The sequence below is a fragment of the Megascapheus bottae genome, chromosome 25 (assembly GCF_031878675.1).
Source record: "Megascapheus bottae isolate mThoBot1 chromosome 25, mThoBot2.hap1, whole genome shotgun sequence".
NCBI classification, from domain to species: domain Eukaryota; kingdom Metazoa; phylum Chordata; class Mammalia; order Rodentia; family Geomyidae; genus Megascapheus; species Megascapheus bottae.
In genome coordinates, this window is record NC_143533.1 from 8969130 (window position 1) to 8984105 (window position 14976).

Genomic DNA, 14976 nt, shown 5'->3' on the forward strand with positions numbered 1-14976 from the left:
GGTGTGTGGGGAGGGGTGGGGTGGGAAGGTTGTTTAGTGGTTTTTAGGGCTAAGGGGTGTGCAGTATGGAGTTGTTTTTTTCTTCCTTTGTTCATCAGCGCCTTGGGATCTTTCTTTCTTTCTTTTTTTCTTTTTCCCAAAAAGGAGAACTCTTCCTCTTTCCTACCACACCCTGGACTTAGGGGATTGAAGAGTTTTGTGTGTGTGTGTGTGTGTGTGTGTGTGTGTGTGTGTGTGTGCGCAAGGCTGCTGTTTTACCACTTGAGCTCCACTTCTGGCTTTTTCATGGTCAATCAGAGATTAAAAAGTCTCAAGGTCTTGTTTGCCCAATCTGCCTTCCAATCACGATCATCAAATCTCAGTTTCCTAAATAGCTAGGATTAGAGGCATGAGCCACCAGTACCTGGCAAAGGGAACTCTTTTTGAATCTCCAAGAACTGGTTTGATTTTGGGGTGGCCAGAGATCTCAGGGGTTGGGGGGGGAGGAAGGAATTAAATCCATGTAGCTAAGTAGGCGCCAAGGCCACCCTATCACCAGGCCTGGTATTCTCCTTGCACCCCTGCAGCCTAATACCGTGTTCTGTTACTGGGTAGGGGGCTCTGGCTTCTCTCAGTGGACCCTGTCTGCTTCCTCTCTGCTGGCTCCTGGCCTTGGAAGTTCCAGCCAGCTCCCAAACAGACCAGAATGTGTTCCAGCTGTGGCCCGTGCACATCTGGGAATGCGTTCTTGGAGTGTGGCTGCATCTGAGGGGTGGGGGCAGAGGAGCTGGTGACAGGGCTGCATAGCTTTAGTATATATTTTCCATCCTGTGGAAGATGGTGAGTCCCAAGCCACATGCTCAGGCCTGTAATCCTAGCTACTCAGCAAGCTGAGATCTGAGGATAGCAGTTCAAAGCCAGCCTGACCAGGAAAGTCTGTGAGACTCTCCAATTAGCCATCAGAAAAGCCAGAAGTGGAGCTGAGGATCCAAGTGGTAGAGCACTAGCCTTGAGGGAAAGGGCTCAGGGACAGTCCCTAAGCCCTGAGTTCAAGACCCGTCACCCACCATCACCAACGACAGAAAAAGATGGTGAATCACAAAACAAAAGCCCCCCCACCCAAGCCTGAGTCTTGAAAGCGCTGAAGTCATACACAGGCTGTGAGAGGCGAGCCCTCCTCCTTCTTACTGGCAAAGAACCACCTCTTGTCTCCTCTCCTCTCTGCCCCTTCCCTCCCATCCTTTCTTCTTTCCTCCCTCCTCGCTTTCTTCTCTCTTCCCCACTTTCCCTTTCCCTCTTCTCCCCTGCCCTTCCTCTCCCCTCTTCTTTGTGCTTCTCTCCTCTTCTGGCCTTCCCTCTTTCCTCCCCTTTCTTTCCTTCTCCTCTTTCCTCTCCTCTCCTTCCCCTTCCTTCTCCTTTCTCTTCCCTTCCCTCCTCTGCTCCTCCCTCCCTTCCCCTTTTCTCTCATCTCCTCTCCTTCTCCCTTGTGCCCCTGCTTCCAAGTTAGAGCTTGTTGGGCCCAGGGATCAAACCTGGATCTACCTTGTTTGAGTTCAGACTCTTGCAACTCAGCCAAATGTCACTCTCAGAAGGGTGTGGAGAGAGGCAGGAAAGGGAGATTTCTGTTGGAGTAATGGGCTGTCACTCTGAGATGTGGTATGTGACAAGCTTTGCTTCTTTGCAGGATCTGAGAAACTTCCAGGGGGATGTTGTAGAGGCAGCTGCCTCTGTGAAGCATTCTCACCCATCTCCTGCCACGTCTCTACAGGACCTGAGAGGAAGATGCAGGGAACCAAAGCCTGGGTGTTTTCCTTCCTGGTTCTGGAAGTCACCTCTGTGTTGGGTACAGGCTAAGTATTTGCTGCCTCCATAGTGAAATCAGATCTGGCTGGGTGCTGGTGGCTCATGCCTGTAATTCTAGCTACTCCAGAGGCTGAGATCTGAGGATGAAAGCTTGTGAGATTTTGTCAGTCGTTGGGACTGAACTCAGGACCTGGACATTGTCCCTGGCTACTGTTCTACCACTCGGAACCATAGCTCCACTTGTAGTTTTTCTGGTAGTTCCTTCTAGCTAAGATTCTCCCAGGAACTCCTCAGCCTGGACTGACTTGGAACTGTGATCCTCAGATTTCAGCCTCTTGCGTAGCTAGGATTACAGATGTCAACCACTGATGTCAAGCTGGGGGATAGATTTATGCAATGTTTGTACCTATTCTCGTCCCCTAAATCTGAGTTCCCAACCTTCAAATCCACAGAACAGAACATTTTAAAGAGAGGAATGCACAATCATTCAGAGGGGCTGCCGGGGGTGGTGAAAAATCATAGGAAGCTTATTGCCCAGGAGGACTAAATTTAACCCTGAGCTTCCTGGCAGCCAAAGCAAAAGGGAATCACAGGGGACCGCTGAGTTCTTGGAAGCAGGTTTGGGGCTTGGTCTGTTTTTTGCTTCTTAAAAATTCTTCTGGCCTAAAGCTCAGTCTAGTTACCACCAAATTTCCCAGACAGGTCAGGATATCTTGGGGGAATGAGGAGGAAAGGTCCTTGCCTTCTGACCCTCGTCTTCTGGCGATAATGCTGAGGTCTAGAAAGAACAGACAGAATCTGCCAGGTGGAATGGCTGATTTTTACTACCTCCCCTGTCTCTGCTGATTTCCAAGTACCCACTCAGATAATTCGAAACATGCTCACAAGCCTTTCTAAAAGCTGCCTGCCCTATAGGCTTAGGGGCCTCAGATGTAGGGACAAAGGCTGTGAAACTCTCTACATGCCTGCCACTGTCTTATTTTTTTTTTTCCCTTGCTGGAGATTACCATTCAACCATCTGAAAGGAAATCGGATTAGGTTGATTAAAAGAGCTCCTCTCACTCTAATGAAGCAGCGCTGAGAATTCTGGTTTGGCTCCCTGCCTGGGAGTTTATTGTCCACTAAGCCCTCTGCAGGCTTTCCTCTCATGAAGTAAGGCTGCAGTTTCCTTGGGCTTCAGGGCTCTGTGCTCAGCCTCAGAAAACGGATCAAGTCAAGCCATCTGTGAGTCCTTCTCAGAAGGGCAGATCTCAATGCTAGATGACCACCAAGGGAAGAGAAGTGAACACTTGTTATACCCAATATTGAGGTGAAGGGGGCGCTAGCATGCATTCTGCCTTGGATCTTTGCTAGGCTTTTTTTTCTCTCTTCTGAGCCCCTTTTTGCTCAAAGCTAGCGCTCTACCAACCACTTGAACCACAGCACCACTTTCTGCTTTTTCTGTGATTTATTGAAGATAAGAGACTCAGGGAGTTTCCCGCTGGGACTGGCTTCAAACCGTGATCCTGAGATCTCAGCCTCCTGAGTAGCGAGGATTACAGTTGTGAATCTCCAGCACCCTAGCTGCTAGGCAATTTTATATTTTTATTTTTATTGGGCTTGAACTCAGGGCCTGGCTGTTGCCGTTTAGCTCCCCCCCCACACACACTTTCAAGATTGGCCCTCCTCCACTTAAGCCACAGTTGTACTTGTGGCTTTTTGCTGGAGCTGGGAATCTCACGGATGTGTCTGACTTTGAGCCATGATTTTCACACGTGAGTAAGCTGGGAGTACAGGTGTGTGCCACCCGCAGGCCAAACACTGTTCCAAACTGGCTTCATGAATGGGCCTTTGCAACTCCCACAATCCTGTTAGGCCAGAGTTATTGTCACTGTGTCATGGGAAAATGTAGGGCAGGGGGGTTGAGAAGCTAGCCTCAGCTGGCACAGGGAGGAAGGGGCGGGGCTCGTAGGCATCACATCCTCACTTCCCTGCCCTTCAGAGATGCTTACATCCATCTCATGAAGGCTTCCTGCCAGTCATCTTAGGTGGGCGGGGTTATCCTTATCATTTCCTCTTTACAGATAAGGCTCTGATTGGCTAAGCAGAATAGACCTAGCCCAAAGCAAGAATGGCAGTTCAGTAGCAACTGGTGATTTATTTCCAGAGCAAGGGGACCACTTATCATACATGTATTTTATGGGTTTGTGTCACCCTGGGGGCTGTCCTCCACCACATGATATAGTGACTGCACAGGAAGCGGCTGAATGGGATCTGAACCCGTATCCAGGGCTCAGGTTCCATCACCACACCGCTCCTCATCATGAAAAACCTCTGGTTAGTCCCAGATTCTCACTCAGCTTCTTCTCTCGGCCCTCAGGGAGGCAGACAGTGCTCAATCAGATGGTGAGAAGAATCCAGCCTGGAAAGAGAACCTCCAACCCCAAGCCTGCCGAGCCCCCAGAGAGTGAGTTCCCCCTGGAGCAGGGAGGGCCAGGCAGGGGGTGGGCTTACTAGGCCAGGGCAGAATGCCAGGGTTTCATGGAAAGCCACTTTTATTCTTACTTATTTTACTTTTATTCTTATTCGTTTATTTATTAGGTGCTGGTTCTGGGCTTGAACTCAAGACCCGGGCATTGTTTCTGAGCTCTTGTGTTCTCCCACTTGAGTGAGCCATGGTTCCATTTCCAGTTTTGTCCTGGTTCGTGGGAGATAAGAGTCTTGGGAACTTTCCTGCCCACACTGTCTTTGAACCATGCTCCTCAGATCTCAGCTTGCTGAGTAGCTAAGAATGCAGTGCTGGGAGGGATGTGGATGGGGGGTGGAAGAGCCTGGAAGCAGAGACCAGGCCGGAAATCGCTCGAGGTTCATCCAGGCCCAGCTTAGAAAGATGCTGGTGAAGTCAGGCAGAGACGGGGGGTGAGCGGGTCCGAGGAAGAGTCTCAAAGGATCAAGCAGGGAAGGAGGAGGAACTGGCCGTCACCTGTCACTCCAGCCACGGCTCCTCCGAATCTGTCCCTCAGGTCCTGGAGAGTGGACGGCCTGGTTTAACGTTGATCACCCAGGCGGGCAAGGTGACTATGAGCGCCTGGATGCCATTCGCTTCTACTATGGAGACCGCGTGTGTGCCCAGCCCCTCCGGCTGGAGGCGCGGACCACAGACTGGGTGCCCGCAGGTGTCACTGGCCAAGTGGTTCATGGCAGTCCTCGAGAGGGCTTCTGGTGCCTCAACCGGCAGCAGAGGCCCGGCCAGAACTGCTCCAATTACACCGTGCGCTTCCTCTGCCCACCAGGTGAGTGTGGACCCCCCAATCCCCCCACCCTCCCTCCAGCCTTAGACAGGACCTGAATGTCCCCCCTGTGTTACACATTGGACTCCATAATGCAGTTCACGTGGTGGCCAGGCACTGACGGCTCAGTCATCGTAGCCGCTCAGAAAGCTGAGATTTGAGTTTCCCAGTTCCAAGCCAGTCCTGGGGTTTGAACTCAGGGCCTGAGCACTGTCCTTGGGTTTTCTCAAGGCTAGAGCTCTACCACTTGAGCCTCAGCACCACTTCTGGCTTTTTTCTATGTATGTGGTACCAAGGAATTGAACCCGGGTCTTCGTGCATGCTAGGCAAGCACTTTAACCACTAGGCCAAACTCCCGGCCAAACTACATTTTTTTTTTTTTTTTACCTAGGTTGGCCTTGAATCTCAATCCTCAGATCTCAGCCTGTGTATATAGGGTTACAGATTGAGCCATGGGTACCCACCTACCTTTGTACAAATTAGATGGCTTCTTCTTCTTTTTCTCCTCCTCCTCCTCCTTGTTCTTCTTTTAGATATTGTTATTATAAAAATGATGTACAGAAAGGTTACAGTTCTGTAAGTCAGGTAACGAGTACATTTCCTTCCTTTCTTTTTCCTTTTTTCTTTTTTTGTCTGTCATGGGGCTTGAACTGTGGGCCTGGGCGTTGTCCCTGAGCCTTCAGCTCACGGCTACCCCGTTGAGCCACAGCGCCACTTCCAGTTTTCTGGTGGTTCATTGGAGATTACAGTCTCGTGGACTTTCCTGCCCAGGCTGGCTGTGAACTGTGAGCCTCAGATCTCAGCCTCCTGAGCAGGTGACAGGCGGGAGCCCCGCTGCCTGGCGAAAGTCCATTTCTTTTTAGATATATCACCCCTTCCTTTGACCTCTCCCAGTTTTTCCCCCCATCCCCACCCACAAGTATAGTTCATTTTCCACACAGTGTCCAGAGAAGACCCTGCTTCTGGCTGCGATAAAGCCACGGCTCAGTGCCATCCATGATGGAAATGGAAATCCTGTCTCTCCTCACCACACTTCTCTATGCATCCACTTTACAGGGTCCCTGCGCCGAGACTCAGAGCGAATCTGGAGCCCGTGGTCTCCCTGGAGTAAGTGCTCAGCGGCCTGCGGCCACACAGGAGTCCAAACCCGTACACGCACCTGCCTGGCGGAGACAGTGTCCCTGTGCACCGAGGCCACTGAGGAGGGCCAGCTCTGCGAGAGCCAGGCCTGCAGAGGTACCACAGTTCCTTCTGACCCCGGGCACGGAAGGCTGGTGGGCTGGAGGATTCTCCTGAATCCTATCATCCACTCTCATCAAGTCCTAATGGAGCATCTATCAGAGGCTGTGATGGGAGATAATGAGGATTGCATAGGAACACAGAGCTGGGTCAGAAACCATAAGTGGGAGGAAGCCAGGAAGACTTCCTGGAGGAGGTGTCCTGAGTTACGTTTGATGGATGGGCAGGAATTAGTCACCCAGGCTAGCAAGGGAGGCTCACAAAGGCTTGAGGAGGAAGGGAGAGGATGTTTAAGTCTGGAACAGGGGTGGGTGACAGGGTCAGAATCCACAGAGCCCCGCTGACATGACTGTTTGTCCAACAGCATGTGACCTGACCTGCTCCATGGGCCAGGCGAATGCTGACTGTGATGCCTGCATGTGCCAAGATTTCATGCTTCACGGGGTCATCTCCCTCCCTGGGGGGGCCCCTGCCTCAGGAGCCACTGTTCACCTGCTGGGCAAGACACCTAAGATGCTTACCCAGACAGACAGCCATGGGAGGTTCCATGTGCCAGGCTTGTGTCCTGATGGCCAAAGCCTCCTGAAGGTCACCAAGGTCAAGTTCGCCCCCATTGTGCTCACAATGCCTACAACCAGCCTGAAGACAGCCACCATCAAGGCAGAATTCACCAGGGCAGGTAACTCAGCTGTGTGGGATGGACCACCAAGCTTAGAGCTGGCTTCCCTGCTTACTGCAAGGAAAACCTCAAATTCCTCCCCTGCTCAGATCATTCCCTCCCACATGCTGCTACTCTACTCCAGCCACAACACTGCCTATCCTTTCCTGCAAATATAGCTGCCTCTGGGCCTTTGCACATGCTGTGTATATTTTTCTATTGAGTATTCTTCCCCCAGATATTGATAGATCTTGATCCCTCATGTATGAAACTCTTCCCTAGTCACCGTGTGTGTGTGTGTGTGTGTGTGTGTGTGTGTGTGTGTGTACCTGTGTACCTGAGTGCATGTGTGCACATGCCAGCACTGGGGCTTGAACTCAGGGCCTGAATGCTTTCCTATCACTTTCTTGCTCAGGGCTGGTGCTTTACTACTTGAACCACACCTCTGCTTTCATCTTTTTTGCTGCTTCATTGGCCATGTAGAGTCTCACTATCTTTCCTGCTTGGGGCTTTGAACTGTGATCCTTAGCTTTCAGCCTTCTGAGTAGTTGGGATTACAGGCATGAGCCACTGCTCTCCCCCTCCCCTCCCCTTGCTGGTGACCTCATCTGAATCTATAATGACAATGAAAGGGCAGGTTTGGAGATCGTAGAGGGGGTGAGTGGGGAAGCTCAAAATGGCACAGACTGGCAAAAAAAAAATTCTACCAGAAGCAGCAAAACGTGAGTGTAACACTATTCAAACAGCCAGTTCTGTCCCAGGAGCCATGGCTGACACGAGGTTTCCACTGCCCGGCTCAGTTAATGCCTGAGACGCCCCACAAGAAGGTTCCGAGATGAGGGTGATCGGGAAAACTCCACTCTGCTCCAGTTCCTCTAGAAATAAGCTCAGGTCTAAAACCGTAGCGACTCAGAAGCTGAGACCTGGGGGTTGAGATCTGAAGCCAGACAAGATGGGAAAGTCCATGAGATTCTTACCTCCAACTAACCACCCCCCAAAAGAACAAGATAAAAAAGAATAGTTGGGGGCTGGGAGTTTGGCCAAGTGGTTAAAGTGCTTGCCTAGCATGCACGAGGACACGGGTTCGATGCTCGGTACCACATGCATAGAAAAAAGCCGGAAGTGGTGCTGAGGCTCAAGTGGTAGAGCTCTAGCCTTGAGAAAGTCCAAGGACAGTGCTCAGGCCCTGAGCTCAAGCCCAGGACTGGCAAAAAAAAAAAAAAAAAAAATTGAGCAAAAAAAGCAGCTCAGGGACAGTGGCCAGGTTCTGAGTTCAAGCCCCAGTACTGGCATCAAACAAACAACAACTAAATGTTTCCCATCTTCTGTCGCAGAGACGCCTTACATCGTGCTGAGCCCCGTGAGCAAAGCTCGCCGAGCCGGGCAGAGCGCGTCGCTGTGCTGCAGAGCCACGGGCAAACCCAGCCCAGACAAGTACTTCTGGTGTGTAGGCCGCAGCCGCCCTGCCCAGCTCTCTTCTTGGGAATCAGCTTCTTTCCACTGAGTCTAAATAATCTTCCCGCTGCTACTAACAACAAGCAGCAGACAAGGGTTAGCGGCCGAGCCCGGGGGGGCCCAGCCTGGATGGGGTCCCTTAAAAATGGGGATTCCCAAAGCTGGGATCTGCCAGCCGGTCTCTGCCCTGCACACATCTAAGGATGCACAGCTGGTTAAGTGGGGTGGGAGAGGGGTTAGGATTGGCGAGACCCCATTACCTTTACCCCCAGCCGAGTCAGTGTTCTTCGGTGAGCCACATGACATGTGATGCTGAGCTCTGCAGGAGCTCAGCCTCCATCGTCTCCCTAGCTGTTTGGTCCTGGCACTGTCTCCATGGAGACTGCACCCTCCCCTCCCAATCCACTGCGGTTCTCACCTCTTGCAGGTATCACAATGACACATTGCTGGATCCCTCCCTCTACAAGCATGAGAGCAAGCTGGTCCTGAGGGCGCTGCGGCCGGACCAGGCCGGAGAGTACTTTTGTAAGGCACAGAGTGATGCAGGGGCTGTGAAATCCCAGGTGGCTCAGCTCACCGTCATAGGTAAGGCCTGGCTGCTTCCCAGGCCCCCTGCGTCTGCCACGCACTGCTGGTGAGAGCTCAGCCCCAGTGGATACAGAGATAGCAATCGAGGGATGTGGGATTGGGCGTGGGGGGATGGGAGGTAGATGCTGGTCCTAGGGTTAAACTCAGGACCTGGGCAAAAGGGTGGCATTGATCATGATGCATTATACTTCTTATCTGACTTGTTGACTTCAAACCGCTTTATACACTGGGTGCTGGTGGTGGCTCATGCCTGTAATCCTAGCTCCCCAGGAGACTGAGACCTGGAGAATTGCCATTTGAAGCCAATCTAGGTAGAAAATTCTGCAAGACTCCATCTTCCATTAACCAGCAGGAAAAATTAAAAAAAAGCTGCATATGGAGGTGTGGCTCAAGTGGTAGAGTGCCAACTGAGCAGAAAAGCCAAGGGAGAGTGTGAGGTCCTGAGTTCAAGCTCAGGTACCGCATTGCAGAGAATAAGGCTGGCCCGTGGGGCGGGGGGTGGAAGTGCTGCAGATTCAGGGGCTAGAGAGGGGGAAAAAGGGGACTTCATATGGAAGTGTGACCCAGTTACAACTGGCTTCTAGAAGAGAACTTGGGGGGAGGGCAAGAGACGAAGGCCAAAGACCTATCAGAGACCTGTCTTTGGAAACAGAGAGGGAAAAAGAATTATCTTAGTAATTGGCTCAAACAAAGCATAACAAAACAAAACAAAAGGCAGAGAAAGAGAGCATGTATTGGAAGAATTAATGGATATTATCCAGGCTCCAAGAAAGTTGAGCAACAGATGTCAGATCACAAAAAAGCAGATTTGAGGCCTCAGCAAAGTTTGACATAGTATTTTTTTTCTTTTTTTTTTTGTGCTGATTCCTGGGGCTTGAACTCACGGTCTGGGCACTGTCCCTGAGCTTCTTTTGCTCAAGGTTGCTGTTCTATTACCTAGGCTATAGCTTTCCTCCTGGCTTTCTTAGAGATAATCATTTCATAGATGTTTCTGTCTGGGCTAGCTTTGAACTATGATCCTCAGATCTCAGTTTCTTGTGTAGTGGGATTATAGGTACAAGGTACCTCAGGGAATTAAAAACATTTTATGTTTATTATCTTTAAGTAGTTGTATAAAGGAGTTTCAATTCAACGAATCAGTTTATAAGTACATGTGTTTTCATCAATGATATACCCCTTCATTCTCCCCCGTGCACAGTGAGGTGTGTGTGTGCGCGCGTGCGCTAGTCCTAGGGCTAGGACTTGAACTCAGGGCCTGGGTTCTATCTCCGAGCTTTTGTTCTGAACACTGGCAGTCTACTACTTGAGCCAGGATTCCACTTTCATTTTGGGGGTGGTTAATTGAGGATAAGAGTCTCATGGACTGTTTCCAACTTGAGTTAGCAGGAAAAGGATTCTGGAGTTAGAGTCTCAGAGGTTTGTCTGCTTTGTGCTGACTTTGAACCTTGATCCTCAGGTCTCAGCTTCCAGGAAGCTAGGATTACAGGCAGAGCCACCAGCCTCTGGTGTAATTTTTTTTTTTTTTTTTGTCAGTTGTTGGGCTGAACTCAGGGCCTGGGCACTGTCTCTGAGTTCTTTTCTTCAAGGCCAGTGCTCTACCACTTTAAGCCACAACTCCACGTCTAGTTTTCTGGTGGTTAATTAGAGAGAGGAATCTCATGAGGCCGTGTCTGCTAGGACTGGCTTTGAACTGTGTTCCTCAGATCTCAGCCTTCTGCGTAGCTAGGATTACAAGTGTGAGCCACCAGTACATGGTGATAACTACATCTTATATATAATACATTATATTTAATATTATATATTATACATTTACTATATAACATTATATTTTATATAAGCAGATGTAATTCATATATATGTGTATATATATATATGGCCCTAATTATAGTATAAAGGAGAAATCAGTTTAAATTTAAAATAAAAGCAAATTAATCAGTCCATTAAAATAAGGAAATAATTTAAACGTGAACTACTATGAGTTCAATATCGAAATGCTTTGGTACAGTAATCTAAATGGATAAGCCAGTGGCTCATACCTGTGTAATCCTAACTACTCCAGAAGCTGAGATCTGAGGATCCGGGTTCAAAGTCATCCCAGGCAGACAAATCTATAAGACTCTATTTCCAAAATGAGGAGCAAACATTCAGGCTGGAGTTTAAGCCCTCGGTACAGGCGACAGTTACTAACAAAATAGAACGACAGAAAGACGACCTTGAGGGCTGGCATGTGACACAGTAGAAGAAATTTCCTAGTAAGTATGATGTCTTGAGCGTGACTTTCAGCAACACACACACACACACACACACACACACACACACACAGGGAGTTAGACACCAAGTTGCTGTAATCTTAGCTACTCAGGCAGCTGAGATCTAAGGCTCGGGGCTTGAAGACAACCCAGGCAGGCAGTTTGTGAGATGTCACTAAAAAGCTAGAAGCAGGGGGTGTGGATCAAGTAGTTGAGCATTGTTAGCCTTGAGCAGTAAAGGCTAGCAGTGTCACAAAAGAAAGGGAGGGGAGGGGAGACTGAGGTAGAGATACTCTGTGCAGTACGCGAGCTGCCATGCTATCATCCCCCGTCCTTTTCCTCCTCAGCACCCCATGAGACTCCTTGCAACCCAGTCCCCGAGAGCCACCTGATCCGGCTGCCCCACGACTGCTTCCAGAACACCACCAACTCCTTCTATTATGATGTGGGCCGCTGTCCCGTGAAGACGTGTGCAGGGCATCAGGATAACGGGATCCGGTGCCGGGATGCAGTGGACAACTGCTGTGGTATTTCCAAAACCGAGGAACGGGAGATCCAGTGCCATGGGTACACCCTGCCCACCAAAGTGGCCACGGAGTGCAGCTGCCAACGGTGTGCAGAGACCCGGAGCATCGTGCGGGGCCGAGTCAGTGCTGCGGATAATGGGGAGCCCATGCGCTTTGGCCATGTGTACCTGGGAGGGCATCGTGTGAGCATGACGGGCTACAAGGGCACCTTCACCCTTCACGTCCCCCACGACACTGAGAGGTTGGTGCTCACATTTGTGGACCGGTTGCAGAAATTTGTCAACACTACCAAAGTGCTACCCTTCAACCGGAAGGGGAGTGCCATATTTCATGAGATCAAGATGCTTCGCCGGAAGGAACCCATCACTTTGGATGCCATGGAAACCAACATCATCCCCCTGGGAGAGGTGGACGGGGAAGACCCCGTGGCTGAACTGGAAATCCCCTCGGAGACTTTCTACCGACAGAACGGGGAACCCTTCACGGGCAAAGTACAAGCCAGCGTGACTTTCCTGGACCCCAGGAACATTTCCACGGCCACAGCTGTCCAGAGCGATCTGAACTTTGTCACAGAGGAGGGGGACACGCTGCCCCTGCGCACGTACGGTATGTTCTCGGTGGACTTCAGAGATGAGACCACAGCCGAGTCACTCAATGCCGGCAAAGTAAAAGTCCACCTGGACTCCTCCCAAGTCAAGATGCCACAGCATGTGCCCACCATGAAGCTGTGGTCGCTCAACCCAGACACGGGGCTGTGGGAAGAGGAGGGGGATTTCAAATTTGAAAGCCGGAGGAGACACAAAAGGGAAGAGAGGACCTTCTTGGTAGGTAACATGGAGATCCGGGAGAGGCGGCTCTTTAACCTGGATGTCCCAGAAAGCCGAAGGTGTTTCATTAAAGTGAGGGCCTATCGGAGTGAAAGGTTTTTGCCCAGTGAGCAAATTCAGGGGGTCGTGGTCTCTGTGATCAATCTAGAGCCCCAGGCTGGCTTCTCATCCAATCCCAGAGCCTGGGGTCGCTTCGACAGTGTCATCACAGGCCCTAACGGAGCCTGTCTGCCTGCCTTCTGTGACGAGCAGACGCCAGATGCCTATTCCGCCTATGTCTTGGCAAGCCTGGCCGGGGAGGAACTGGAAGCAGTGGAATCTGCTCCTAAATTCAACCCCAGTGCCATCGGCGTCCCTCAGCCTTTCCTTCACAAGCTCAAGTACCGCCGGACAGACCACGAAGATGCCCGGCTTAAAAAGACAGCTTTCCAGATCCGCATGGCTAAGCCAAGGCCCAACTCTGCTGAGGAGGCCAATGGCCCCATCTACGCCTTTGAGAACCTCCGGGCGTGTGAAGAGGCACCCCCTACTGCAGCCCACTTCCGCTTCTACCAGATTGAGGGGGATCGCTATGATTACAACACCGTGCCCTTCAACGAAGATGACCCCATGAGCTGGACTGAGGACTATCTGGCATGGTGGCCCAAGCCAATGGAGTTCAGGGCCTGCTATATCAAGGTGAAGATTGTAGGGCCCCTGGAAGTGAATGTGCGGTCTCGAAACATGGGGGGCACACACCGACAGACAGTGGGGAAGCTGTATGGAATCCGGGATGTGAAAAGTACACGAGACAGGGACCAGCCCAATGTCTCCTCCGCCTGTCTAGAGTTCAAGTGTAGTGGCATGCTGTATGACCAGGACCGAGTGGATCGCACACTGGTCAAGGTCATTCCCCAGGGAAGCTGCCATCGCGCCAGTGTAAACTCCATGCTGCACGAGTACCTGGTCAACCATCTTCCGTTGGCGGTGAATAATGACACCAGTGAATACACCATGCTGGCCCCCCTGGATCCGCTGGGCCATAACTATGGCATCTATACCGTCACCGATCAGGACCCTCGTGTGGCCAAAGAGATTGCCCTTGGCCGGTGTTTTGATGGCACGTCCGATGGTTCCTCCAGGATCATGAAGAGCAACGTGGGTGTGGCCCTCACCTTTAACTGTGTGGAGAGGCAGGTAGGCCGCCAGAGTGCTTTCCAGTACCTCCAAAACATCCCCGCCCGGCCCCCGGCTGCAGGGACCGGCCAAGGAAGAGTGCCCACTTCCAGGAGGCAACAGCGGGCAAGCAGAGGGGGGCAGCGCCGGCAAGGACGGGGGCCCTCCGTGAGATTTTCTGGAGTTGCTCAACAGCCTGTGAGCAGCTAAGCATTGTGGTTTCTTCCTCTCCCTCCTCCTCCCCTACCCCTGCCCCTCCATCCAGGTGCGATGGATAGACAGCATAGTTAATTTAAACACATCTCTTTTGGTGCCATTTGCTTAGGTTTAGTGTTTGGTTTGGTTTGGTTGTGGTGGTTGTTTTTCTCGCATATCATTACTTACTGTCCTTGTCTCCTGGTTCTGATTGGCACATAGCCCTCAACAGCACAAAATAAAGACCCCTTTGTGCTTTGGGTTTAAAAAATAAATAGATAAAGGAAGACAAAAGTTGGGCACTGATGGCTCACACCCATAACTCTAGCTACTGTAGAGGCTCAGAGTTAAGGATTGTCATTTGAGGCCTAGCCGGGGCAGGAAAGTCTTCAAGATGCTTATCTGCAATTAACCAGCCCCCCCCCCCCAAAAAAAAGCCAGAAGTGGAGCTGTGGTTTACATGGTAGAAGGCCAGCCTTAAGAAACAAAACAAAAAACAGGTGATAATTTAAGGCTCTGAGTTCAAGCCCCAGTTCTGGCACCAAAAAAAAAAAGAAGGAAAGAAGAGAGAGAGAGAGACAGAGAGACAGAGAGACAGAGAGAGACAGCGGGGGGGGGGGAGGGAGAGGGAGAGAGCGCATGTGCAGGATAGGTGGAGGAGAGGAGGAACAAAGGAAGGAAAGGAAGGGAGGGAGGGAGGGAGGGAAGGAAGGAAGGAAGGAGGGAAGGAAGGAGGGAAGGAAGGAAGGAAGGAAGGAAGGAGAAACATAAGTAAACATTGGTAAAACCCCACAGCTTGGACTATTTGTTCCTTTTGTGTCACGAATGCAAGTGTACTTCCTCTTCTTTTTGCATGGTTTTGCCCATCTCTACAATAATGATAATCTGATGCTAAAAATTAAATAACCAATATAAAGTATATTTCTGGTCCTGCTCCATAAGATGTATGCAAGGTGTCTATCACAGTGTGTAAGCATAAATGGTGGTGAAATAAAAGAAATAAACTACAATGTTTTTACTTGAAATGCATTT

General features: G+C 50.7%; 1 protein-coding gene across 2 annotated transcripts; it reads left to right on the forward strand.

Moving 5' to 3' along the window:
- Nucleotides 1–1695: 1695 nt before the first annotated feature.
- Cilp (cartilage intermediate layer protein) lies at nt 1696–14534 on the forward strand. 2 transcript variants are annotated; one of them, XM_090357737.1, is made up of 8 exons: nt 1696–1822; nt 4142–4228; nt 4785–5054; nt 6108–6287; nt 6655–6969; nt 8283–8391; nt 8831–8988; nt 11588–14534. In XM_090357737.1, exons 1-8 carry the CDS (start codon nt 1762–1764, stop codon nt 13957–13959), a joined length of 3552 nt encoding a protein of 1183 aa, XP_090213863.1. In that variant the 5' UTR covers nt 1696–1761; the 3' UTR covers nt 13960–14534. The 2 variants fall into 2 exon arrangements, with proteins under 2 accessions (XP_090213863.1, XP_090213862.1); XM_090357736.1 differs by lacking the exon at nt 1696–1822 and having other exon boundaries at nt 3900–4228.
- The last annotated feature ends 442 nt before the right edge of the window (nt 14535–14976 follow it).

Coding starts and splice junctions, on each gene's coding strand:
- Cilp (XM_090357736.1), top strand. CDS start 3,952: ATGTATTTTATGGGTTTGTGTCACCCTGGGGGCTGTCCTCCACCACAT. Junction 4,229..4,784: donor GCCTGCCGAGCCCCCAGAGA/GTGAGTTCCCCC, acceptor TCTGTCCCTCAG/GTCCTGGAGAGTGGACGGCC. Junction 5,055..6,107: donor GCGCTTCCTCTGCCCACCAG/GTGAGTGTGGAC, acceptor TCCACTTTACAG/GGTCCCTGCGCCGAGACTCA.